At 41.7% G+C, this 26,541-nt stretch overlaps 3 protein-coding genes across 4 annotated transcripts in view; all 3 read left to right on the top strand.

Moving 5' to 3' along the window:
• The window catches only part of LOC133022650 (rho GDP-dissociation inhibitor 2-like), a 14,466-nt gene extending 2,282 nt beyond the window's left edge, over positions 1-12,184 (top strand). Inside the window, exons 2-6 of the mRNA XM_061089503.1 lie at positions 5,488-5,661; positions 5,752-5,835; positions 10,763-10,839; positions 11,622-11,685; positions 11,985-12,184. Of these exons, the coding sequence (XP_060945486.1) occupies positions 5,488-5,661; positions 5,752-5,835; positions 10,763-10,839; positions 11,622-11,685; positions 11,985-12,184 (599 nt within the window). The remainder of the gene's footprint in view (positions 1-5,487; positions 5,662-5,751; positions 5,836-10,762; positions 10,840-11,621; positions 11,686-11,984) is intronic.
• A 5,899-nt stretch (positions 12,185-18,083) lies between these two features.
• On the top strand, positions 18,084-21,004 carry rpusd1 (RNA pseudouridine synthase domain containing 1). Of its 2 annotated transcripts, none has more exons than XM_061089497.1 (6): positions 18,084-18,113; positions 18,850-19,129; positions 19,219-19,342; positions 19,479-19,581; positions 19,724-19,825; positions 20,066-21,004. In XM_061089497.1, the coding sequence occupies exons 2-6, from the start codon at positions 18,876-18,878 to the stop codon at positions 20,479-20,481; spliced, it is 999 nt and encodes a 332-aa protein (XP_060945480.1). In that variant the 5' UTR covers positions 18,084-18,113; positions 18,850-18,875; the 3' UTR covers positions 20,482-21,004. The 2 variants fall into 2 exon arrangements, with proteins under 2 accessions (XP_060945480.1, XP_060945481.1); XM_061089498.1 differs by having other exon boundaries at positions 18,094-18,137.
• A 575-nt stretch (positions 21,005-21,579) lies between these two features.
• slc25a17 (solute carrier family 25 member 17) lies at positions 21,580-26,485 on the top strand. The gene is made up of 9 exons (XM_061089499.1): positions 21,580-21,716; positions 22,139-22,199; positions 22,424-22,490; positions 22,643-22,794; positions 23,097-23,213; positions 23,303-23,451; positions 24,048-24,143; positions 24,583-24,668; positions 25,097-26,485. The coding sequence occupies exons 1-9, from the start codon at positions 21,654-21,656 to the stop codon at positions 25,248-25,250; spliced, it is 945 nt and encodes a 314-aa protein (XP_060945482.1). The 5' UTR covers positions 21,580-21,653; the 3' UTR covers positions 25,251-26,485.
• Positions 26,486-26,541: the final 56 nt, after the last annotated feature.

The raw sequence follows: 26,541 nt of genomic DNA, 5'->3' as shown, positions 1-26,541 counted from the left end.
AACAGTCTGAAACCAAGGCTGTGCAAAGGTTGAACAATATATCAGCAGCTACAAGTTGTAACTCCACCTCTGACACACTGAATTTCCATATTTTCCCCTTTAACGTATTGTTCTACTTTGTGATAGACCATTGAAAAGGTTTTAAAGGTAATAATAATAAACCTTATTTGTAAAGCGCCTCTTTTACAAGGTGCTTCACGAAATAAAATACAAGTACAAATCAGAGAAAATCCAGATCAAACAGCAGAGTTCAACCTCGGAGTTCATCAGCTATCATCTGACAAACTTACAGTATTGACGACTGTAACGATACCAGTGAAAGCATATCGGATGTTTCGTGGTGTCAGGTCTGCAGAAGACCAATCCGCTAAATATAAACAGAAGCTGCGGTGTCAGTGATGAGCACGAGGTGACATCACCGGACTCAGCCGCTGGCATCACTGCTTCGTCATTTTAACGTCTTGTTTGCTCTTGTTGTTGTGAGTCTCAGATTGATTCTTGTAATGTTGTGACACAAAAGGCAAGTGGGACATCACCATTCCTCCTTTACTGCTTTTCCCTTTATTATACAAGCTTTCTGCTGCACTTTTCAGCATAAAATCTGACCTTGTGTGGACCAGTAGACCTCATGGGACCAACTCCCAGTCCTAATGAGGCAAAACCTAATCTTAAGGTCCTGGTTAAGGTTAAGGGGTAAGTGAGTTGTTAGGTTGTCCACAATTAATACAAAGTCCTAATAAGGATAGCTGTGCAACCCTGTGTGTGTGTGTGTGTGTGTGTGTGTGTGTGTGTGTGTGTGTGTGTGTGTGTGTGTGTGTGTGTGTGTGTGTGTGTTCAGTATCCCAGAGGTCTTGTTATAGGATTAAAGAACACAGCAGTGACAGCAGGCCTCAGAGGACTATAAAAAGTACAGCAAATCATGGCTTGGATCAAACACACACACACACACACACACACACACACACACACACACAGTGAGAGAGTGATTTCCTGACAGAGTGAACAGTATGTGGGTTAAGGAACCAGAAGGCAGACAGGAAGTGATTAGGAGGAAGATCACTGAGACAGAAGCAGAGCAGCTTCACTTTGAGTAGTTAAGTCAAGTCCCAATGAAATGAAACTCAGTAGCTTGTAAGATTACAATGCATTATCTTAAACAGCATTTATTGTTTAAATAACCAAAATCCCAGACGTTGGAGGATATGATGAGAATATCTAAACCCCTCTTTCATCCGTCAGTTAAATATAAAGCTGCACTGCTCGTCACAGTAAAGGGAAATTGGTGGAAACCGCTGACTAGGCGCCGTCAGACCGTATCAACCAAGCAGCAACAAGTTCTATCTGTCTGTGTGAAAACCTCAATTCGTGGGACCATTGCAGTTGCCAGGTAACCAGCAGAGATGGCAGGAAGTCACCTGTGATGCATAACTCTAAATATTTCAAAAGCAAATTGATGTTTGTATACATTTGTTCTTCAAATTTTTCCTCAGATGTGGTTTCAATTTTCTCATCTGATTTGGCAACAATTGGAATAAATCTTGTATAGACGTTAGTGAAAGATGTGTGTCAAGAAAAAACTAAGAGAAGAAACTGTTGTGTGTGTGTGTTTGTGTGCGTGTGTGTGTGAGTGTGTGTGTGTGTGTGTGTGTGTGTGTGTGTGTGTGTGTGTGTGTGTGTGTGTGTGTGTGTGTGTGAGGTCTTATATGAGCCGTCCTCGTCGTACCCCCCTGAAGCCACAGCTCCCCTGCCAAACAGACGGCCTTGTTGATTTTCACTTAACGTGTGGGTTTAGCTGTAAATGTGAGCAGATGAGCGCTGAGTCTGCGTCTTGTGGAACATGCATCCCCCCGCACACTGCTGATCCTCGAGCAGTTTGATTTGGCAACAGCTTTGAAACGTAGCAGATGATAGATACAAGTCTGATGCAGAAATGTGAAGCGGGTTTTTATATACAGACAAAGAAGATAAATCACTTTGTATTTAATGGAGCAAAAGCAAAATGAAGATAAATGAATCCAAAATTATGTGATTATTAGGTTTTCGCACTTGAGACGCCTCCGAATCCACATCAATAATAAATATTAACTCAGTATCGCAGCAAGTGTCTTTTAGTGGTGACAAGTGTCTCTCCCATTTGCACACTTGCTCCTTCTCACTCATTCCTTGTAGTAAAACCTTTAAAAGGTAAATAAATAATTTCAAAGTGCTGATTTATTTTACCGCAGGCCCGAGTGTAATGGTGCAGAAGATGGTTGGAGAATCTACCGGGGTAATGAGGCGGTTTATGGGCGTCAAAGAAAATCCACCAGTTAATACACATCGCAGATGGGGCCCACACAAACATATGTTCACGCACAAGATCAGACACACACATGCACATACATGGACTTCCGCCACTGGCTGTCGGCCACTGTTAACTTGTTTTTAGTGGTAGAAAATATGGACTGTTTCATCCCTGCATGTTCAGACTTGATTCAGCGACTTTTCATGTTTCTGCCAGCAGTGAAAAAAGCAGAAAATCTTCAACGATAATAAAAATCACACATAAATGGCAAACTTAGATTTTTATTTTACCTTCTTTTTCTAATCAACAGAAAAATAATCGATCTTCAGAGCAGATTCATTGTTACTGGGTCACTGTAACTTGTGTTCACACTAATTAAGCTCGGTGAAAACAAAGGAGAAATTTCTGCTGCGCTTGCCACTACAACTTTAAAAGAAAAATCCATATTCAAATACTCAGGTGTACCAGATAGCGTCTCTCTGTGGAACGAACCCTGCCTTATCAAATAAATGTTAATTGATGCGGTTAGCGTGACAGGTCAGCAGTCTGGAGATCTGAGAGCCGCTCTCAGATGGGAGACAGGAACCCGGTTTTAATAGCAACTCAGGAACACGTTTACACTGTGTGAGTGTGTGTGTATGTGTGTGTGTGGGCACGTGCACACTGCTGTGGGGGTGTACTACGGAGATTGATATACGTAAATGCACAAGGTTGAATCATTTGTGAACTCACATACTATACATTCTTTACCTACTGTAGTGTTCAATGTTTGTGTGTGTGTAGGAAGGAAAGAGAGAAACCAGCAATAGATCCCTTCGGTAATTGTTCAAATCCGACATTAGGCTACTTTGCTTGGAAATGGTTTTGAACAGTTGTATATAATATGTACATTAAAGTACGCCTGGTAGGTTATAGTGTGTATTCTTAGAAGAAATGCACGAGGGAATCAGTTTAAAACTCACATGGACATGAGACTTTGTTAAAGATAAGGTAAAATGCTGATTGAAACACAAAGTCTTTATCTTATAGATCTGGAGCCTGTTCATGTTGAATACCAGAGACCCAACAATCAAACCTTGTGGGACTCCTCCCTATTAAGTGTCTGCAGTGATGACTTGCATTTAAAAAAATCATTACTGCAGTATTATAGTCTCAGTGTTGTGATGGGGTCAGAGGAAAGACTGAACGTGGAACTAGATCCAATTACATCGAAGAAGTTGTTGAGTATCTCGACTATTTTTTTCCAATTAGAGGTATATTGAAGGGAGGGAACACACATGGGGATAATCCAACTTTATTACACTTTGTTGAGTTAGAGCCTTATCTCGAAAATGAGAAAAATGTTCCTGCAGTAAAAAGATACTTCATATTATAAAACTAGAACTAAGGGATTATAACCAGTAAGAAGGAAAACTTCCAGTTGAATACAAATTTGTTCGTCTGTGTGTGTCTGTGTGTGTGTGTCTGTGTGTGTGTGTGTGTGTGTGTGTGTGTGTGTGTGTGTGTGTGTGTGTGTGTGTGAATGTATTAAAATTGTTGTACCATCAGTCTCTCTTGCTGCAAGTGAAAGTAAATGCTCCGCCGTGTATTTCCAGTCGTATAAAACAGATTCACAGCGAAGGTGATGTCACTGCGAGGGGAGTTGAAAGGGTTGCCATGGTGACAGGCAAAGGCAGTCGTGTTTGGCCCTGACTGGGTGGGGTGCCGTGATATACACACACACACAAGAGTGCATGAGAACGTGTGTGTGTCTGTGTGGAGACATGCATTGGGGCACATAAACATATTTGATGTTTATAGGATCATACACGTCTTTATGCTTTCGGTGTGCATGTTTGTGTATATACATTTGAGCGTGGATGTGTGTTTGTGTACTCTCTGTGTCATCCAATTACCTCCACACACACACACACACAAACACACACAGACACACACTTCTTCGCTGATGGGCACCGAGCTGTCTCATTATGAAGAATAAAAACAGAAGCCGAGGCTATTACATGAGGCTGTTACTGCTCGGTAAATAGACGTCTGCAACAAAGTGTGTGTCTGTGTGTGTGTGTTCGTGTGTGTGTGTGTGTGTGTGTGTGTGTGTGTGTGTGTGTGTGTGTGTGTGTGGTTGTGTGTGTATATGTGTATGTGCGTGGTGTTTCCTGTTGTCTTGAGGTATGCATTGCGGATTTGTCAGTTGATCAGTGAGCACATCACACATCACTGCAACTTTATTATGTATTTAAGATATAAAGTTTTGTATTTGTAAATATGTTATTGGTGTTTAGACAGCAATGGTTTGTATGATTCATAAGAAAAGAGGGAGTCAGGTTTAAATTAATAATAATATTAATAATCATTTTCACAAAGGCTTTTCATAAATTCACTGAATATAGTGCAATGAAAGAAAAGGAAATATCTTGTTTGTATGGGTGATAGAAAAAATTCAAGAGTTACAGGAGATAGCAGGAAAATTAGTGACAATAGAACATCTGTACATCTGCATGTAAGAGAGGATGTTATAATTAAGTCATAATCAAATCCTTTTAAATCAGACACTTTAGTCTATAGTACAAGCCCTGTCTGTCATACCAGGTATATCAGCACTGAAAATGTCCCCGGAAAACGATTCCTAGAAAAGAGTGATTTTATTATTTCCTAACGATTCACAGTCGGCGTGTTTTCTCTCCCTGGAGGTGCACATGAGGATGGCTGCTATGATGCAATTTAGACTTGCAGGAGACATGATGGGATGTCTTTAAATCTCAATATTGAATCAAAGACCATGATGAACTCAAAACTCTGGACGACTGGAGCTAAATGTTTACTTCTGATGTGCTTTGCTGAACATGTTACATCTTACTGGGAGACAGAGGTCAGCCTCCGTCACTTTACATGCAGTTGGATGACTTTTCTCTCACTGTGGCAGAGAGTTAATGGTTACTTGTTCCCAACAGAGGGAATTTCCCATAGACTTTATATAAAGACGACTTGACTGCTCCTCCCCAAAAACACAGTCCTAGAGTCTCAATCGCCACCTTTTGTCTGGCTGCAGTATAGGTCATAAACCCTATCTCCTCCATGTTAGTGAATGGGAATTGAGATCACCTATAATAGAGTGTGGGACAAATAAAAACGATGGTCTGGAACCCCTCCCTGTAAAAACAGAGACATGTTGACGCTCTTTTCCTCCTTCTCCTCCTCTCTGGAAGGTCTGGTTGCTGACAAGAAGGATTTAGCCATCGAGGAGGAAGTGGACGAGAGAAACCTCAACTATAATCCTCCGGCTCAGAAGACTCTGCAGGAGATCCAGGACCTGGACAAGGACGACGAGAGTCTGGTCAAGTACAAGCAGACCCTGCTGGGGATGGGACCACTGGCAGGAGGTTGGTGTGTGTGTGTGTGTGAGTAACACAGTGAGAAACACGTGAATCTGAAATCTGTAATAACCATATTTGTTTGTTTATTCTCTCCAGACGTCTCTGGGCCGAATGTCTGTGTGACCCGGATGACCCTGTTATGTGACCAGGCTCCTGGACCCATCACCATGGACCTGACAGGTATGCAGCACTTTCACCCACAGCCACTGTCGCAGGCAGGATTCATAATACTTCACAGATTAAAAAGGGAGATCTCATTGAAGGATGATGGATGTGGTCAAAATCATGAATACCCAATACTCATGTGACGATATATAGCTAGTATTATTAATGTATTTAAGTAGTAATGCTCCGGAGTACTCATTGCCTGTTGGTCTCTTGTTTATTCTGTTGCTTCTCTGTCTTGCTTTACCTCTCCATCCAAACCCTGGGCACTTGTGGATGTGGTATGATGCTGCTCTTCCCTCTCATGTTACTGATATGCTCTGGAGCAAGGCATCCCACCCCACTGTGCTGCAGCTGGCGTGCAGAAAGACTGCAGTGGGTGTGTCCATGCTTGAGAGAGGAGACACAGCTAAATGTTTGCTTAGTGGGCAGTATTGACATTTTCCCCCGGGTGCAGGCGAAGGCGACAGGCAGGGAAGGAGAGTGAGGTGTCTGTAGGGTTGTGTGCGTGTGTGTGTGTGTGTGTGTGTGTGTTAATGCATCTGCAGTGCATTGTAATCACGGGGCTGCAAGAAATTATGTTGCGGAGGACAAAGTTGAGGAAAAGATCCATCTGTGTGTGTCTGTGTGCTCCTGACTACACTCATTCAGAAGATTCTTTGAATTTCCCTGCCTGTATAAAATATATCATCTACCAATCACAGACTGCAAAGACTATAAAGAAAGGCCACCTGGTTGCTAGGCAATACTGACTTTGTACCTTTTTCTACATCTCAAACACAGAGAGATGTGAAAAGTACCTAACGTGCTAGTTATAGAGGAAATGAGAATCACACATGATTTTCCTTGAAAACCCTTGACCTTTGACCTTAGACCTCCAATCTTATCAGTTCATCATTGACTCCAAGTTAATATTTGTACCAAATTTGACCAAATTCCCCCATGGAATTCTTTAGATGTGGCGTTCACGTGGAATGGGACAGATATAAAGACCATTCACGCTCATGTTCACACTTATGGTCAATTTAGAGTCTCCAATTAATCTAGTCTGCGTGTCTGTGGTCTGTAGAAGGAAGCTGGAATCACCTGCAGAAAAAACCCACGCAGACACAAGGGGGAACACGCAGGTCGAATAATAATTGATTTGAATTATGCTGTTCATGCTGTGGAATTAGAGAGAAAATGAGAAATAGGTTCGTGCTGCAAGAGAAAAGCGTCTCCCATCATAAATCTACAGCGTAAGCAGCAGTGCAATAATCTTTTCTGCTGGTGTATCACGTTACACACAGATAGCCGAGCCGGCACCAGGCTCCATGTGAAATGGACTTTCTGTCCGTGGCTGAATGCATTAGCAATCTCATTATACACTATAGGCTGTTACCAGTGCAGCACGGTGCCTTAATTGATGACGGGCATTTATTGCTGTGCATGTGTGTATGTGTGTGTGTGTGTGTTTTTGTGTGTGTGTGTGTGGACAGAGAGAAGCTGCACTATAGCTGCTCTACACTCTTTGAGTTGAAGTGAAGAAGAGAAGGGAGATGCTCGTTGTCCGATCAGCTTTCACCTCTGAGATGTTATTTGGGTCAGAGTCTGGACCTTAACTTTCTCAGTCCTGAATCTGATGTGATCTGTCGGCAGCACGTCAAACCTCGGGCTCTCAGGACAGCTGGACATGAACTCTGGGAAATGTCTGGAAAATTGGGTCCGGAACATTTTCTCGACTGTCACATTTGAAGATGGCAGCAGGAGATTGTTCGGGGCTCAGACAGTTAAACTTATACCCGAGCAGGATAATGATCCTTCAGTGAGGACGATTTACTACAAATTGTCCCCTGACTTATAAAGAAAGAGACTAAACCCAAATATCTTTGAAATAATAGGATTCATTCAGTCTGTTTATAGGATCCTTGCTTTCCTCATCTTAATACAGCTCTTACTTTCTGCCTTAGATATCATTCATTACATCCCAACCTTCTTTAACTCCATGTGAATGCAGGCCTGCTGCCTCGCCTCCAGATTAATCTTCCACAAGAGCCGACAGTCATTCCAGCTCTCGCCGCGGCTTGTGTTTAGATCAATGGCCCGAATGTTTATGCACTGAAATATGAAAAACGATTTTCATCAGACTGAGCTGGCAGCAGAAAAACAACGCGTGATATATTTTAGTGTCTCAGTAGATACGGCAATAAGACGACCAGAGATAGAAATTCAATGTGGTCGGTCAGCCGTGCCAGAGCTGTGACCTAGTTTGGGTTAAAGGACACGTTACACATCAAGTTTCAAGTGGATTGTAACATTTTACTACGGAACATGTGCTGTAAACTGTGATTTCTATGCGGGGAAATCAAACTTTTATTATGACGGAGGAGTCCACTACCACCTCCATCCTGTTTAAGCTCTGAAATGAGCATAATATCCAAACTCATATATGCCTCAGTTAATGACGCACGACACAACAATATGTCTACACTATAATGTTAAGCACAACCCGACCTGCACAATGTTATACGGTGCATTATAAACTGTATTGTGTATTTTGTGGCCTGCTGCCTGACCAATCTACACAAAGCAATATCCTTGCCTGTGACTTCTCGGTGCTCCGCTGCCCTAAATGCAAGCACGCCGGCTTTGTTAAACTTTCATGCAGCTTGGGTTGTTTTGCTGAGCATGCTAAATACAGTGCTGCACATTTACTCACTCACAACGAGCAGCGTCTCCATGCCAGCCACTTATCTACCCCTCGCCATTCTGTGTTGTGTTGAGGATTATGTCAGTAACACACAGCCTCTGTTAGGATGTTGCACTTGTCAAATTTGTGTCATAAAAGGAGGAACTGAAAGTATGGACGTTCATTCAGAAGAACCTACTCCCTGTCATGTAAATCATACATTTTCAGGTGAAGACGTGTTTTATGTTGAGTTTTATGTTATGGTTAGGCTTAGGTTAAGGCTATGGTTAGTTAGTGTAGTAACTACGGTTAAGGATAGAGTAAGTTAGGAAATCGATATATGTAAAAGGAGACATGATTGTGTGTGTGTGTGTGTATGTGTGTGTGTGTGTGTGTGTGTGTGTGTGTGTGTGTGTGTGTGTGTGTGTGTGTGTGTGTGTGTGTGTGTGTGTGAGAGAGAAGAGAAGAGAACAGGTAGACAGCTCTCCACACTGACCTATTTTTCTCAGTCAGACGCTCCCAGGAGGAGGTCGGCATCTCTTCCTCTCGAGAGAGAGCGAAGAGGAGGAGGAGGGAGGAGAGGAATCAGAGGGGGGAGAGGTGAGGATCCGTGGAGGCGGATGGATTGACAGAAATACGACAGAGAGACAGAGCAGTAAAAATAAATCTCCAAAAGTCAACTGTTCGGGAGCAGCTTTATTAAGTCTGTGACATATACGTCAAATCACGAGGGAAATATATTTTATTTATTAAGAGAGTTGTATACAGTAGAAGTGATGGAGCCTATACGCTTGTTGGAGGCTTTAAAATATCTGAATGTGCCACAAAAAATATACAGTATATATATGTTTCTTTTTAATATTGGTTACACCAGTGGGAATCAAACCTGTGACACCAAACTGAGTTCTGCACTGTCTGCACTCAGTATGTGTGTGAATCTTATCTGTTGGTCACTTCCTTTCTCTTCCTGTCTCCTTCCTCGCTCCCTCCACTGCTGCCTGTACGTATTCATCCCTCTATCTCGCCCTCATCTCGTCCGTCCTCTCTCTCCATGTCCATTAGGAAGCACTCAGGACGGATGGTTGAGTTTAAATTGAGATATAAAGTGATTAGGTGGTGGATGCATTTCTGATTGCTGTGTGTGGGTTTTTTATTTTTTATTTTTTTTTAAACGGCTTGGGATGCTTCTTCCCCTCAGTATGAACCCATTCGACCCCACAGCGCCGCAGCAGCAGTGTTGCTGTGCAGAGACGGTGTTTTGGTTTTAGCAGTAACACTAAATCACCAGTATTATGACAGAGTTGCACAGAAAGCATCAGACCTTCAAGTGACTGTTCATCTTATGGAGCAGAGAGGAAATTGATTCAAATCCCCAGGTTGAAGGATATATATTTCTTGTTTTGCAATACATTTGCTACTGAATTCAATTTAACTGAGCTGACTTTTGTGCTATATTCTGTATTTGTACGGAATATCCGTCCATCCCAGTGTTGTGAACACGATATCTCAAGAATGCTTACAGGGAATTTCTTCAAATTTGGTACAAACGTTCACTTGGACTCAGGGATCAACTGTTTGGAATTTAGTGGTCAAAGGTCACAGATCATGGCCACTGTGACCTCACAAACTATATTTTCTTACCTTGTGAACATGATATCTTAGGACCACCTCCAGGAAATCCCTTCAATTTTGGTGAGAACATTCACTTGGATTCGTGGCATTACTGATTACATTCCGGTGGTCAAAGGTCAAAGTCACGGTGGCCTCACAAAAGATTTTTTTGCCCTCTTAAACATAATATCTCAAGTTCGCCCTTTAATTTTAACGTACATTTTTGACTAGTTGTCATTTGTTCTCAGAGATGAACTGAATAGATTTCCGCTGTCAAAGGTCACTATGATCTCGTATTGTTGTGAATGCAAATTGTCAGGGACACCTGGGGAGTTTCATTACATCTGAAACAAATGTTCACTCGGATTCAAGATTAGAAAATGGGAAGGAAGAAGGAAAAATAAGAAACATAACAACAAACTGCTGAAAATGTCAAGTAAAAATAGAAACTAACCTTTCCAATATTTGAAGATGAATATTCATCAATTCCTCCAGAAGCAATCTCTGGTTTTATTGGTGCTCTTACCTTATTACAATATATTTGTCATATAATGAGTCATATTCCAGCACGTGTCTGCAGTGTTAATTTAAAAGATGATGTCATTAGAGCCATGTTGTCCATGTGTGATGCTTCACTGTTGTTTTGTTCTTGTGTATTCGCAGGAGACCTGAACTCTCTGAAGGAGAAGAACTTCTCTGTGCAGGAAGGAGCGAGATACAGACTAAAGATTCACTTTAAGGTACGATGGATGGATCAGGTCATAGATCTAAATAAAGCATGTGCATTAAAACATAGAAGGATGTGTTTAAACAAAGATACCATGCTGAGTAAGCCTCTGTGTCCTGTTCAATCAAACCACAATATCAAACTGGACCATTATCATATTTAATGAGCCTTTTCAGTGCTGTTCCATTGTAGAGTTCCAGTAAAAGTTAAAGCTCGACAAGCAATAAGTCATCTGATGTCATTGAGTTAGATTCTCATGTTTGACGATAGATTATCATCTCTAAAATTATAAATTCGTTACTTTTAATTTCATGAATAGCAAACATTTGGCTCTGATGACGACAGTGAATGACATGAACTGGAATTAAAACTTTTTCCAGAGGATGAAGCCGACTGACTTTAGCACCATCAACAGGCTCAATAACTATCATCTGGATTTCCATTTTAATTTTGTACCTCCATTCTGCCCAGAGGAGGAACTCTGGTTATCCCCTGAATATTCCTGTAGCCCCACAGGCAGGTCATTTTCACTTGTCCTGGTTCCGATGGTTGATGTTAGATGTGCTGAGAATAAACAAACAGCTTAGAGAGTGACTGATTCTGCTGTGCTCTGAGGACTCCAGCTGGACAAACACCTTCACTGTATAACCATTGTGTTTTGTAGACAATTGTGTTTTTTATAATTAAAAAGTACCTGCAGTTATTGAATGTCTAATAGGGTTGATGCTGCTACATGGAGACTTTAAATTGCCTGTAATGCGGGATATCTTATTTAATGAAGCTGTCTGTCTACAGGTGAACCGAGAAATTGTTGCTGGCTTGAGGTACCATCATGTGACCTCCAGAAAAGGAGTAAAAGGTAAATTCATAAAGATGAAATAAGACCAAATACAAAATGACCCCAACACTGAGAAGGAGACAAATGAACATCCATCATTGTACATTGTCATACTGTGTGTTTAATAAACTTAAATGTCCCCATTTATACCTCAAAATATGTCATATGTCCTGCATATGAGTTTATATTTTTCTGTGTCCAATTTTCAAGTAAGAATATGACTTTAACAAGAAAGTGTGAGTGAAGCTGAAGCAATTTAATGAAATGTGGGCCTATATTCAACAGACCTCTAAGAATGACACTTTTGTATCTTCCTGCAGTGGACAAGGTGTCGTACATGGTGGGAAGTTACGGCCCAAAGCCAGGAGAGTACGAGTATCTCACCCCGGCTGAGGAAGCTCCCAAAGGCCTGATGTCACGTGGCCACTATCAGATCAAATCCCACTTCATCGACGACGACAAGAATGTCTTCTTGTCCTGGGAGTGGAACCTCGACATCCTAAAGGACTGGAACGAATAGATGGGGAGAGAGAGAGAGAGGAGGAGGATGCTGCTCTCCTCCCTCCTCTTACCCCTACTCTTCACCTCCCTCTTTTATTTACACCGCCCAAAACTGGAGGCTCTACCTCTGCCTCCTCCTCTTCCTCCCTGTTCTCCTGTTCTCCTTTTTCTCCCCTGTGTGTTTGATGCAGGTCTCATGAAACCTGTGAGCAACTGGGACGTTTAGAGGAGAGAGTCCTCCCTTTCTCTCCCCATTAACTCTGGGGTTGTAACTGCATTTTAAAGGTATCCACATGAAGGAGTCTTCCTTCAGTTTAACCTTCAGTCTCCTTCCTCCTCATACTGTTATATTTCCAGGGGCCGGAGCTGAGAGGGGGACCCCAAGAACCCCCTTAAATACTATAATGGGTATGTACAGTAGACTTCGACGACCCCATGGTCAGAACCCCCCCCCCCCACGAGGCCCCTTGCCTCTATCTTTCTGCCAAAAGCTTCGTAATTTTAGAAATGTGGATGGAGACGAAAACTGTATCATGTGTCATGTGTTTCTTAGCGAGAGGGTTCATTTTGGTTTTATGTAGGGTCCCCTCAGGTCCCTTAAAACGCCCCCTGCATGTATCCATATGTTCATACAACATCAGGCGATTAAAGGAAATCAGTTAAGGCACAAAGGGAAGAACAATATACACATGATTTAAGAAAAAAAAAAAAAAATTTAAATTCACTCATTATCTATGCACCACTATGCCAATGGAGGATTGGGAGAAGTGTTTGAGTCCACAAAACCCTTTAGCCCAGGCGACCTTGTCTTCAGACGTAATAAAACAACAGAAAATACATTACATGTCTCCGTACTGCCTGTGTGGTGTCATCAAAGGGTCCATAAGCCCCGGCATTCATACTCGATTCGAAACAAGGTCATTTCCAACATGTTTTAAGCCTGAAAGTCCACTTCCAGATATGGCTAAGCTACCAGACATAGCCAAACGATGGTGTCCGTGAACGCACCTCGTAGGAAGATATCAGACATTTAGGCTAAAGACTTGGTGTAAATGACCTTGTTTCAAGTCGAATATGAATGTCAAGGCTTGTGGACACTTGGATGACACTACACGAGCCGTATGGATGCATGTTGTGTTTTTTCTGTTATTTTAATACGTCTGAAGACGGGGTCACCTGAGCTAAACATTGTTTACCCCTGAGGCTTCTAAAGTGTTTTGTAGACTCAAACACTTCACCAAACCCCTCCATCAGCCAGGTGATGAGCAGATGATGAGTGAGTTTAAATTTTTCAGTGAACCATCCAAATAAGTCCTGAAAAGACTTGTTTCAGGTGAAGGGCCCCATATGTGACGCAAGTGTCGTTTAAGTTTCAAACCGAGGCAGTTGTTTCTAGATCCAGGATATCATAACTTGTCATATGAGTTGAAAACTAATGGTTAAGAATATAAGGAATGACGTCAGAAATGTCCTAGTGTACTTATTTAGTTTCTACATATGTTTAATTACATGCCATAGGGTGTTTATAGATCGGTCTGTTGATCGATTAAGGGATAAGGTTCAATATCTTTTATCTTTTTTTAATATTGGGTCCTCCCTCCTGATTCTCACTTTTTTTGCAGTCATGTATTTTACATCGGTAAAAATCCTCAACTTCAGTTTTGATACAACATATAAAGGAATAAAGAGTCCTTTGATTAAATGACCCACTAAACGATCAGAACAAGTCTTTCCAAACTATTCATTCACTGGTATGAAAAGAAAAATGAACTCACTTTGCTTCGATTATTTTACCAAACCTTTTTAGGAGTTTTGTTTGCTTGTAAAGCAGCAGTTTTCTTTGTGGAGCTTCTTCAAAGAGCAGACCAATGAAAGACGGAACCTGAACTGTGTATATTGTAGAAAGAGATGCATGTATGTCCTTGTATTTGATACTATTCACACAGTGAAAATAAACAAACTTTCCCCTTTCTGAACCGCTCTCCAGTTCCGAGGACTCAAGATGTGAATAAGAATAAACATTTCAAGGAAACATTTTAAGATGGTAGCTGGAGAACAGTGACATAATGTCAGAGAAGGGACAAACGGATTCCCCCTTAAAAAATAAAAGAAATTTCATTATTGTGTCAAGTCTTTGGATATGATATTATCATTGTTGCTGAACATATTGATCATTGAACTACCATTTGAAACTGTTGTGATCTAAAACTAACTGTAGATGTTGGCTTGTTGGGTGTTGCATGGTGTAACCGGATTCTCTCTCTCTCTCTTCCTTTTTTTTTAACAACCTAACTGTAAAAACTTTAATGTGGTTTAAAAAGAAAAAAAAAAGATGCTGATGCAATATCCAGAGCTCACTTGTTGCCAGATACTGCAGATTCAGTATTTACATGGGACATTTTAAAGGCAGAGATAGCAGCAGCAGTCTGTGTCTCCTCCCCAACCCAGGCTGCAACAGTCAAGTGCTGCGTTGTCAAATATTGGTGTCAAATCGAGCATCCTGTATCTTTTAATAAAGGCAATTCAAACAACCAGTCACGTGTCTCCTTTGGAGTTTTTGTCCACTGGAAATGTCTGTGTTCCAATAATCGTCATGGCAACAACAATAAACCTGTGATCGCGAGCCTGTATCTCACTCAGAACACGGGCACGGAGTGAAAAGTGACATGAAGAAGATCCAGCTTCTGCCTCATGTGCCAGATCTCCTCTCAAATGAAGAACTTTGCATGACGACTAAGAGCCAGAGTGTGGTGCTAGAGATCAGACATCAAACCAGACATCGCTCCAAGATGGACACCAAACCCCAAAAAAGGTCAGGCCAAAACAATATGGCAGCAAACTGTGACGGCCAAGCTCAAAGAGACGGTTCTGACGTGGGGAGAGGCCCAACGTGAAGCCCAGACCTGTAGATTGAAGCAGATCATCGATGCCTAATGCTGCTCAAAGGACGAAGAGGATTAAGATAAGAAGAAACTCACAGGACAGAAAAGACTTAGAGAAATCTGTATTTTTATTGTCTGTTTTCTCACGCTATTGACATGATGTTAAAATGTGAACACAGCAACATGTTAAAATCAATTATACATGTGGATTAAATCAAATGCTATAATAAAGAAATGTACAGGTAAGTTAAGTTCTAAATCTTTTGCCAAGACATGTAAAGGAAACATAGAAATACTAATGCTTAATATCTCCTCTGCCAGGGTTATTATTGACACCAAAGATATTGACCTTATTCTGACGATGATGTTTACATTGGTTGAATATTCGAATCATATTAGTGTCAACATGTTGCAGATCATAGTCTGTTTATAACTACTATAAGAAATAACTGCCGTACATGGCAATGTCACAAAATGCTGTGAAAACTTCAATAGGATGTTATTTAAGACATAAACATGTCTACATGATGCCACTAAGGTCGGGCAGCGTCTTATTCAGACTATTAATCAGGTTTATATCAATATATTTTTGACCCAAACCATCTGTTTAATGATCCTTTTTTCCCACACTTGAAACACTTGAGAGCAGGTTTATCCACATCACCTGCTCAGGGACTGTGTCACAGCCACATGTCTTCTTGTCCATCAACCGACAGCTCTTCTCCACCCTTCATCTGTCTTCACGTGTGGGTCAGTTGTCCTCGGAGGCCGTGGGTACTGCGGCGGTGGTGTTGTTGCTGCTGAGCACCTGCTCCAGCAGGGCTCGCTGGGCTGTGGCCGGCAGATAGAGGAAGGCGTAGAGCAGAGCCAGCAGCAGCAGAGCCAGCAGCAGAGGCAGGCCCCAGTCTGTTGTCATGATGGGCTCCTCACAGCGAGCCTGCAGAAACGACTTGTTCTGCATGATGTAAGGAAAAGTCCAAATATTGATGCAGGTGTGATGTGCAGGAGAACTCTAAGTCTAAGTGATTGGCCAAATACAGAAATGCATCCAAGGACCAAGCCTTAGATAATTAGGATCATCAATTTTAATCAATTAAGGTGTTATTATTCCTTAAATTAGGCATATTTCACTCTGCTGTACTGGATCCAGATGAAAGGAACACAGCAAAGCAGTCTGGTGTTCTGTTTGTCTCGTTCCAGACTCAATCCAAAAGTTTCAGTTCCTGGAAAGATCCAGAGAGTAAACAGCAGGGAGTCAGCCTGGAGTTGGTTAAATCCGAGGTAATGCAACATCCAGGTAAGTCTTCATTCCCGAAAACCGGAAAATTCTTCCTCTGCTTCCCTCACATTCAAATAATCTGACAAATGATAATATTTACAATTAAAGGTAAAAGCAAGTTTTGTATCATAAGCAACAATAAACGCCGGTTCTTGAGAGTGATCATCATAACTGCCTGTAATATCTGAAAGCTTGAGGCAGCGACTCTCTCCTCTTGATCCTTTGTCATCTGACGGAAATGTTTGTGATGAAAGAGCTTGGTGCTTAGTGCTTAGTGCCACGTGCCTTTGTGTGTGTGTGTGTGTGTGTGTGTGTGTGTGTGTGTGTGTGTGTGTGTGTGTGTGTGTGTGTGTGTGTGTGTGTGTGTGTTAGATATTGATATCCTTTGTGTTATGGTTCATGCCCAGGTAAACATGCCAATCTGCCATTCAGCTCTTTGAGATTATTTTCTCTCAAATATTACGCAACAATAACCTCACACACAACTATAGAGACACAGTGCTTCATCTGACACACACGCACGCACACACACACACGCACACACGCACACACACACACACACACACGCACACACACACACACACACGCACACATGCACACATGCACACACACATACACACACACAAACACACACACACACACACACTGAAGGAGAGGCCGATTGGGTTATGAAATGTCAATTATATAATAATTCTTAATCTACTTAGCTGAAAACACATGGATAACTGGCTGCATTCAGGGATCACTGGAGGATCCTGATCTTTATTCAACCTGTGTGTTTCAGAACAGTATGTTCCACACAATCAGCACTTTGATAATAATCCTGTGTGACATGGAGAAATGTTGAGAGGAAATTTGGATCCACAGCACAGAAGATGATTAAAATGTCTGAGGGAGTAGTTTGAGAGGATTCCTCTGAACATGCGGATGCTGACAAATCACAAGATTATAAAGAAAAGATCCTGTTTCTAAAATCCCAGTGACTATTTTAGGAAAAGGATTATATTTTTTAATTAGACTTGCCAAACACTTAAGATAATCTAGTACAACATGGTGATAAGGGTCAACCATTTGAAACTCCAAATAGTCATAATTAGTTAGCAAGTACAGTATATCTTTCATGTTTGTTATTACGGGGAGCAACTTTGCTAGGAGCTGTAGAAATAGTACAACTTGAGACACCAAAGTCTCAGCGGCTTTCAGAGGCCGCACGGCGACAGGGTGGTTCAGTTTTTACACGGTGGCACCACAGACAGATCAGAGCAGCTGAGTCTGCAGGTTCCTGCATGTTCCTGCACTCCAGACGTTACCAGTCTGGAAGGTGATACACCACAGAGGGTAAATGACCTTTAGAGCCTGGTGTGTGCTGGAAGACTAAAAATTATTAATGGTGTTACTGTCAAAATACACATTTTGTTGATTTCTTCCAATTAAAATAATAACTCATTATAAAAATGAGATTGTCCAAAAACACTGACTGGTACTTAAAGCATCACTGTCCCTCAAAATTTGACTATAACTACTTTTTGGATAATAAATGGTTCATAATAATCACCTGAACTTTTATTTATTACATCATTCATCATATGTGTTATACTCATAGACTGTATATACTTCGCATTGATCCTTGATAGTAAAATTATAAGACTTATACACAGTGAAAACTATTTATACATGTCTTTAATGATGCTACACAGACGGTATGTGTCGCTGTTCGTCTTCTACGGTGGTTTGTCCTCCGCCATTAAAAAGCAAAGAAGAAGAAGAAGGAGCTAGCCTGCTGCTGGGTTTGTTTACATTCGTGTTTTCACGTAAACTCACTTAACTTTCCCTACGTCAGAAACTTCCCACGGGTTATTTGCAGTTTGTTTAATCCGTGGTTATAATCCAGATTACTTATAACCAGCGGAATATCTAGTTTTCTGACGTTGTTAGCTTGGAGCAGCTAGCTAACCAGCTGAGCTAACAGGCTAACAGGCAGCTAGCAGTAGGTTGTTGTGTTTGTGCTTCTCCCTGATGAGCACACATCACCTCTTTATAAGTGTTAAATTAAAAAATAACCTGTTCCACACATTCAACCAGTTTAAAACTAACCTGTTCCACACATTCAACCAGTTTAAACACTGATGTTTAAACTATGTTCGTCATGGACAGTTTTCCAATGTTCTCTTCATTCATAGTTACTATGAAATACTAACTTGAGGTACTTTCTCTGTTTATTGCAGTATTTTTTTATTTGTGCTTCTATTCTACTATATGTCAAATATGAATATTGTAGTTTACTCTAACTAGAATCTAATAGAATAATACACTGCACAAAATGTTATATCTGAATGTAATGGGTCATTCACAATGATAAATACTTCTTAATCGTAAAATTTGTTTAAAATACTTATGGCACATACTTCCCGTGTGAGGTTAAATTGAATAGCAGGATCCAGATGTGCCAATTCAGTCAAGGGACTAAGTTTTTACCAGAGAAGGTTTATAGTTTGATAAAATACATTAAAATTCACTTCACAGGGAGTTGTGTCAGTCCATCGCTGCACATGATGACCACAGAGCCAACGAGCCAGGGGAGCCTGGAGATCCAAGAGATCCAGGAAAGCCTGGAGAGCCAGGAGAGCCAGGAGAGCCAGGACAGCCTCAGTGTGCTCTACCAGAGCGATGACTTCATTGTGGTCGACAAGCACTGGGACATCCGTATTGACAGCAAGATGTGGTACGAGAAACACACGGTGCAGACTCAACTCCGGCACCGCTTCCCTGAGCTAGCAGACCCGAGCACCTACTACGGATTCAGGTCCGAATCACACTGCCACATAAATCATCTTATGGACATTGTACTCATAGAGCATTATAGTCTCATCATCTTGCTTATTTCCCCTCCAGGTTCTGTCATCAGTTGGATTTCTCCACCAGTGGGGCTCTTTGTGTTGCCCTCAATAAAGCTGCGGCCGGGCGCGCCTACCGCTGCTTCAAGGACCGCACTGTCACTAAAGCATACCTCGCCCTGGTATGAACTACAAACCATCAGGATTCAAACACACACACATGCATCTGTTTGTCTGCAAAGCTGCAAAATTAATATTAAACTCACTGATAGAAAGTCTCAGTAAAGTTTAAATTACTGACACATTTTTCCTATTTAGGTCCGGGGCTGCGTGGAGGAACAGAAGCAAACTCTGGACTTCTCCATCGGCAAGAACTCCTCAGAGGGAAAAACACACATGATGTGTATTGAGGGAACAGAAGGTACCTACATTGGGCCTGGTTTGCACAGTGTGTGTGTGTATATGATCAGCACGTTTTTTTTCGTTTTCCTCTGTAGCAAATTTGATAGAGTTGGAAATGATTCCTTTTCCTGCTCATGCTCAGTATGTCCCTCTCTTGTCAGGCTGTGAAAACCCCAAGCCGTGCCAAACCGGGCTGACAGTGCTGGAGTACGGGCTGTATGATGGAGATCCTGTGACCAAGGTGCTCCTGCAGCCGCTCACTGGTAACAGCACTTGTTTGTTTCCTCTCATATACTGTACATATCAATTAATCTCAAGATTTATTCTGAAACAAATGACACTACAGCACGTTAACACAATAAGCAGGGTTGTGTTGTCTACCCTCTGTGAGTGATTGTGATTTAAGACCATAGTAATATATTAGTTCATCTTGACATATCATGTGTATTTCATGACGATGCTCTTCTCCCCTGTTGGCACCGCACCACTACTTCCCCCCTCAGGCCGGACCCACCAATTACGGGTCCACTGCAGTGCGATTGGCCACCCCATCGTCGGTGACTTCACGTACAGCTCAGGAGCGGACGACGCCCCGTACCGCATGATGCTGCACGCCCACCTCCTCCACATTCCCCTGGTGCCTCAGCCCCTGCTCGTCTGTGCCGGAGATCCCTTTCTCCCCGTGATGGATCCCAAGTGGCTCCCGGAGCGCTTGTTACTTACAGTGGCGGCCACTGTAGAGGCCCTGCTGGAGCAAAGGGTGGAGGAGGACAGGAAGACTAAAGAGGAGGAGAAGGAGAGCGTGAGAAAAGAGGAGGAGAGGAGAAGGAAACGTCGCAAGGAACAGAGGACTGAGAAGGAGAGCGAGGAGCAGAGGAGGCAGTGTCATGAGTGGCTGAGCGAATGGGCTGGAGACTGATAACGAGTCTTTTGTGTTATGTACTATAATTTATTTTAGCTTTTTACTTATGAAGGCCACGTTGAACGTGTAAGCTCCACCAGTGTTGTTTTTTAAACTTAATTCCCTCACAAACCAGCTATAAACATTAGGTTAGAACAAATTTCTTGTGAGCCTGTAAACTGCTTTTAACAATTCAAACCACTGACATATGCCCACGATTGGACCAGCTCCTCTGCACTAGTTTACAAATAAGTGCCTTGCTCAAGTTTACCTTTATAGTTTATAGTTTTTAATAAACCTATTCCTGTAGATTTATTTAGCCAAGAAGATCATTTCAATGTGCCAAAGTAATGAGCCTCTGATTCACAAAGCTGTTATATGTTAAATATTCTTTTAGAGTCCGTTTCCAACCCTCTTCCTCTATGTCCTGTTTTATTGTTTTAAAGCTTTCGAGTACACTATTAAAAATAAAAAGCATTTTGTGTCAATGTTAAAAAAACATCTCTCCAAACTAATACTAAATAAAAATATACTTAACAAAAATCTGTGATACGTTTTTTGTCTTTGACATTTTAATAAACTATCTCTGACCAGAAATACATGTATCTTTTCCATCATTTAATAACAGGACCTGTGATGTTTCAGTGTCATATCTGACTTTTCCAAGGAACACCGTGGGTTTGTTTAACTGCCAGATGGTGACACACATGTACAAGTGCTACCCACTGTATTGCTCAACGGCATAAAGTGGCAGCCCCATGCAGATCAAAACTGTCCCTTTGTAGTGTTAATCCTTTATGAAGGTTGCCTTTGTATTCTGTTGTCATCAAGGTGGCATCTATCAAATTTTCTTTTTTTTCTCTATCAGTAGTTACTGCTCCACTATTGTTGTAATTACAACTTTCTTATTCTAAAAATCCAATATTTTAAATGTACTGTTTGTGTCAGTCAGATCTCAAAATAAAAAATGTGTGACTACCACTTCAATGCATTGTTTTCATTCAGTTTGCATGAGGACACGGTTTACAGAGAGTGGTGTCAAGAGAACTACATTACCCACAATCCAACAGAAGCAGTGGCCATAGGCTCTCGCGTCTCGTTAGTCAGACACCAGGAAGTGAGGAGAGCAGGAGTGAGACAGAGTCAAGAGTCAGGGAAACAGTTTAAAGACTAAAATCAAACTAACCCAGATGAACATGGCTGCTGAGGTCTTCTCCTACGAGAGTCTGGTTCACGCTGTGTCTGGAGCTGTGGTGAGTTCACGTCAACTTTCTCCATGTTCGGTGCAAACAGCAGCTGTCAGTGCGCACACGCTTATTTTAAATCTGCAAAAACCAAAGTCCATTCAAAATACTGCGAATTCTGATGATACAGAAAACGCTGGTGCCAGATGCTGTGTTTTAAGTACTCACGTGCAGATCAGCCTTTGATTCGTTATCAGCAGCTGTTATTTATTATCTAACGATGCCGAATTGAAGAGCACCATATGCTGATAAGAGAAAACCCACTATCTCCTGTTCTAGTGCATGATTCCTGCTATAGAGACTTGAATCTATTTTAAATTAAGACATTTATCTATGACATTTGGTTTGGGTGTTTTTTGTCTTTTCTTCATATGGAACAAAATGACATGTACAAATATTAGTGTTGCACAACTAACTGTTGCCTGTTCCAGGGAAGCGTGACTGCAATGACCGTATTCTTCCCTCTTGACACGGCCAGACTGCGGCTGCAAGGTCAGCAGGTTAACAGAAATGTGCTATACACATTTTCTATCTGTGCAATCATGTTACGCTACTTATATTTACTTAACATTTTATTATTTTCTATTATCTTTATTGTTATCATGTCAAATTTCCCCAGAGTGTGACTATTTAAGGATTATTGTATTGTATCTTAAATGTAGTCTTTTGTTGTTGTTTTGTATTTTCTCAAAAAACCCTTGTTTGTTTGTGTTCAGTGGATGAAAACAGAAAGGCCAAATCAACTCCAGCCATTCTGGCAGAAATTGTCAAAGAAGAAGGACTGTGAGTGGATATAATCACAGTCTTTGTTTACACTCTATATATATTACTCAATACTACAAATGCCGACACCAAGGTTGAACATTTTAACACCAGAAACCATGTCCTATGTGGAGATAAAGAAGTTATCTGAGATGTGTTCCTGTGTTTTCCAGTCTGGCTCCTTACAGAGGCTGGTTCCCCGTCATCTGCAGCCTGTGCTGCTCCAATTTTGTCTACTTCTACTGCTTTCACAGCCTGAAGGCCAGATTACTGAAGGGAAAACCGTCAGCACCCAGTACTGACTTAATCGTAGGAATCACTGCAGGTGAGATGGTCCTCACAGGCACGAGAAGAAAACCAATCAGAAAACCACAACCCTCCGCAGAGGCTGTTACATATGCCTGATTCCTGAAGATCGTCATTTTTTTGTAATTAACAAAAATGTTGAAAAACACCCAACGTTAAAATAAAAAGTGAAAATTTAATTATCCATCTTGCAAATGTCATCGTGTCAAGAGATAAGTGTGAGCCGTCCTAATTGTGTCAGCCACATTGAAATATGAGTTTATTCAATATTACAAGATTTACAAATGTTTAATTTAACCACAGCTCTTTCTGGTGTTTCAGGTATTGTAAATGTTCTCGTCACCACGCCACTGTGGGTGGTCAACACCAGACTGAAGCTTCAGGGTTCCAAGTTTCGTAATGAAGACATCCGGACCACCAACTACGCCAGCATTCTGGGTAAATGGACATTGTCTATATGTTCTTTATTTAATTAGCGTAATAATTGATGATTATGACCTAATTGTGCGTTTGTTTTGCTCTTGCAGATGCGTTTGCGCAGATTGTCCGCCAGGAGGGCGTGGGAGCTTTGTGGAACGGGACCTTCCCATCCCTGCTGCTGGTGCTGAACCCTGCCATCCAGTTCATGATCTATGAGGGGCTGAAGAGGCATCTGAAGAAGGGAGTTCCCAGGGAGGTGAGAGAGACACGGACGAGGGAGGGGAAGGAGGACAGAGACATCTGAAGGAAAGGGAAATTCATTTAAATTAGAGAGGCAGGCTAGAAGAAGGAATGGTGGCCAAGAAAGACCAGATGCAGCAAGGAGGAGAAAATAACTACAGTTTAATGCTTTTATAACTTATCATGTATATATTTAAGTGCACAAATACTGGAAATGATCCACTGAAAACCGGTAAACCTATAATAATAATGAATAATAATAACACAGTTAATTTCTAAGAGATGTCTGTAAAACTGCACCTGTGGGAAAGCAGAGAGAGGTTACTGCAGGTCATCCCATTATCTGGATGAGTAGACGCTCGTTATGCGTTTGACATGGTGATTCTCACATGACTTTATCTTTGGCTTAAACAGAGGTGAGAGGGAATGTAGAAGCAATTATAGCGAGACAATAACATTTTGACATTTTCACTGTCTACGGGCACATTTGTGGACAAATACATCAGCTGAGGAGAATCTAATGATCATCAGCTGGTCTGAGCTCTGTTCTTCTGATGATGTTACGTAGAATTGTAACAAGAAATGTAACGAGCTTTCTTTTTCCCTCCCAAGCTGTCGTCCATTGAAGTCTTCCTCATCGGCGCCTTGGCCAAAGCTGTGGCCACCACTGCTACATACCCACTGCAGACTATACAGTCCATCCTCAGGGTAGGTGCTCTGTGTGTTATACGTCTGTGTACATGTTATAGACTGTTTATACAGATTCCCAACAGTGAAGCCAAAGGGTCCCGATCGACATCTGGTGGCTGGCTGCAGTGCAGGTCATAAGCTCCTCCATGTTAGTTAATCGGACATGGACCAAACTAAAATGTCATCAAATACATTCTCTCAAAGGTCTTTGTTATTTTAGTTGGTTTTCTAATCACACTGATGTTTGTTCGAGTGCTTATTTTTCTCGTAAGTTTGGCTTTACTGATCTGATTATATGAAAATGAAAATGAAAATGCACAAGAAGGCAGCGTACTTGTCTGGGATACTTTGGCTTCATTTTTGGATAGTAGGAGGAAGTGGAGATGCGTTGTCCATTTTCATATACAGTTTATTTTCAGCTTTTTACAGTTTTTCATACTTTTTTCATTTACCACAGTTTGGACAATACAGCAGGTCAACAGACGAGTCAAAAATCCTGTCCAGTCTACGGTCTATCAAGCTTCTACTGCTCAATAGAGTCAGGTGGGTACACACACAAACACATTACATATTTATGTTTGTAAATTTAATTTAGTCTCATATCCTCTATTTGACCTTTCTTAAGTTCATAATACAATATTGAAGCATACAGTTGACTTAGACACCTCTAGCAGTTCAAAAGCAAGACATTTAATATCAAATGTAGAAACGCACTTGTTTAAAAGTCTTCAGACAAGAAGGTCAAATCTGTTTTTCACATATTCAGACTAAGACTGTTTGGTTTTCAGATAAACTGGTTGAGAGCAAACAAATTGAACCATTCATTTTCACTTACATCAGGTTACACATTGCACTAACTTACCTATTTTTGTCAACATTATCTGAGAGAAGCACAATTAAAGAGAACACATCTCCAAACTTGCCCTCACGACCTTCTGACAACGTCCTGTGACACTGATTCTCTGCTGCAGGAAGTACGGCATGTTGGGTCTGTTTAAAGGCCTGGAGGCCAAGCTGCTGCAGACGGTGCTGACCGCTGCCCTCATGTTCCTTCTGTATGAGAAGATCACCAGCTGCACCTTCAGCGCCATGGGACTGAGCCACAACAACCACAAGAGACGCTAGCACGACGCTTCACAGCCGCTAATACTCGACTGCGTTCGAGCATTGTATAAATGTATGAATCACTACTTATAGACCCCGTGATGGTCAAGGAAATCTGTCACATGACACTGGAAAAACTACGGTGATTATCAGTCATGATCAGATAAGAAGTGCTGTCCATCGTGTAGATGGGGCTTCACACACAGTTTGTTAGATGTGTGTACAGGAAGGTGAAGGGCTTCTTCAATGTTCCAGTATTCTAATGCATTTTCCTGGGAACTGGATCTTTTCTCAAACACATCTGCTCAAGTTTGACTAAATCTGTCAAATTATCAGTTGGCGTTTGGATCCTGCTGAACTGGCCTGTGGTCATTTATAGACTAATTCAATTCCACTGTCACTGAATGTAACATGAGAACCTACGGGTTTGTCTCACTTGACATTTTACAGTATTCTTCATTCTTTAGTTCTCTGTGTTCATGTGGTGCAGTCAGATGTTTTACCACCACAAGTTTTTATTTTTGAGTTGTTTTTATTCCTGTCAGTCCAGATTGTGAGTGAAGGCCGGCGCATGCTTCTGCGTCGTCAGGGGCCCGCAGGCACGCAGCTGTAACGCAGGACTCGTTCTCATTCATGGTTCTCCAACCGTTGCGCGTGTTGCCATGCAATTCCCCGCCAGAACACTAGGCGCAGTAATGTTTTTTGTCGAAGTCGGCTCTTCTTCGTGTGTTGCACGAAGAAGAGCGATTTATTTACATCGCCACGGCGGCTCCTCAGAGCCTTTTACTGGCGGAAAAATCCGCCGGTTAGTGACGGGTTATACTAGTGGACATAGTGTCGGATCTCTTCTGCCAAGTGCTCTTCTATCTGGTCCATATTCGTTCTTCTAAATCCTCCGTGGTTTCCGGGCATGAACCGGAAATGCGACTCCGGAAATGATGTAGTCAGCAGACCAATCACAGCCCTCGCGGCCGGGTGACGCTTGCGGGGCTTTGCCGTCTAGTTAGAAAAATTGGCCGACGCACGTAAGGACGTAGGAAGGGCCGTGAGGGGCCCGGAAGGGCTCCTGCGTCTCCGTTCCCGTGAAAACGCAGAAGCATGCGCCGGCCTTAAGTGTGTGTGAACACAGACACAACCGTGTCACTTGTTTTGAACCAATGTAAAGAGTGTTGATGATTGTTGGAAGAGCTACAGTATATACATTACATCAAATGTGTTATTGTATCACTACATTAAAATACAGCATCAGTCTCCTCCCTCATGTTTATTGTGTGTGTTTGTAGAATAAATAATTAGTGGCGACAACTTCTTC

Source organism: Limanda limanda, chromosome 17 (genome assembly GCF_963576545.1).
Source record: "Limanda limanda chromosome 17, fLimLim1.1, whole genome shotgun sequence".
NCBI classification, from domain to species: domain Eukaryota; kingdom Metazoa; phylum Chordata; class Actinopteri; order Pleuronectiformes; family Pleuronectidae; genus Limanda; species Limanda limanda.
Note: the sequence above shows the minus strand (reverse complement) of the source record. Positions and strands in the feature narration are given on the sequence as shown.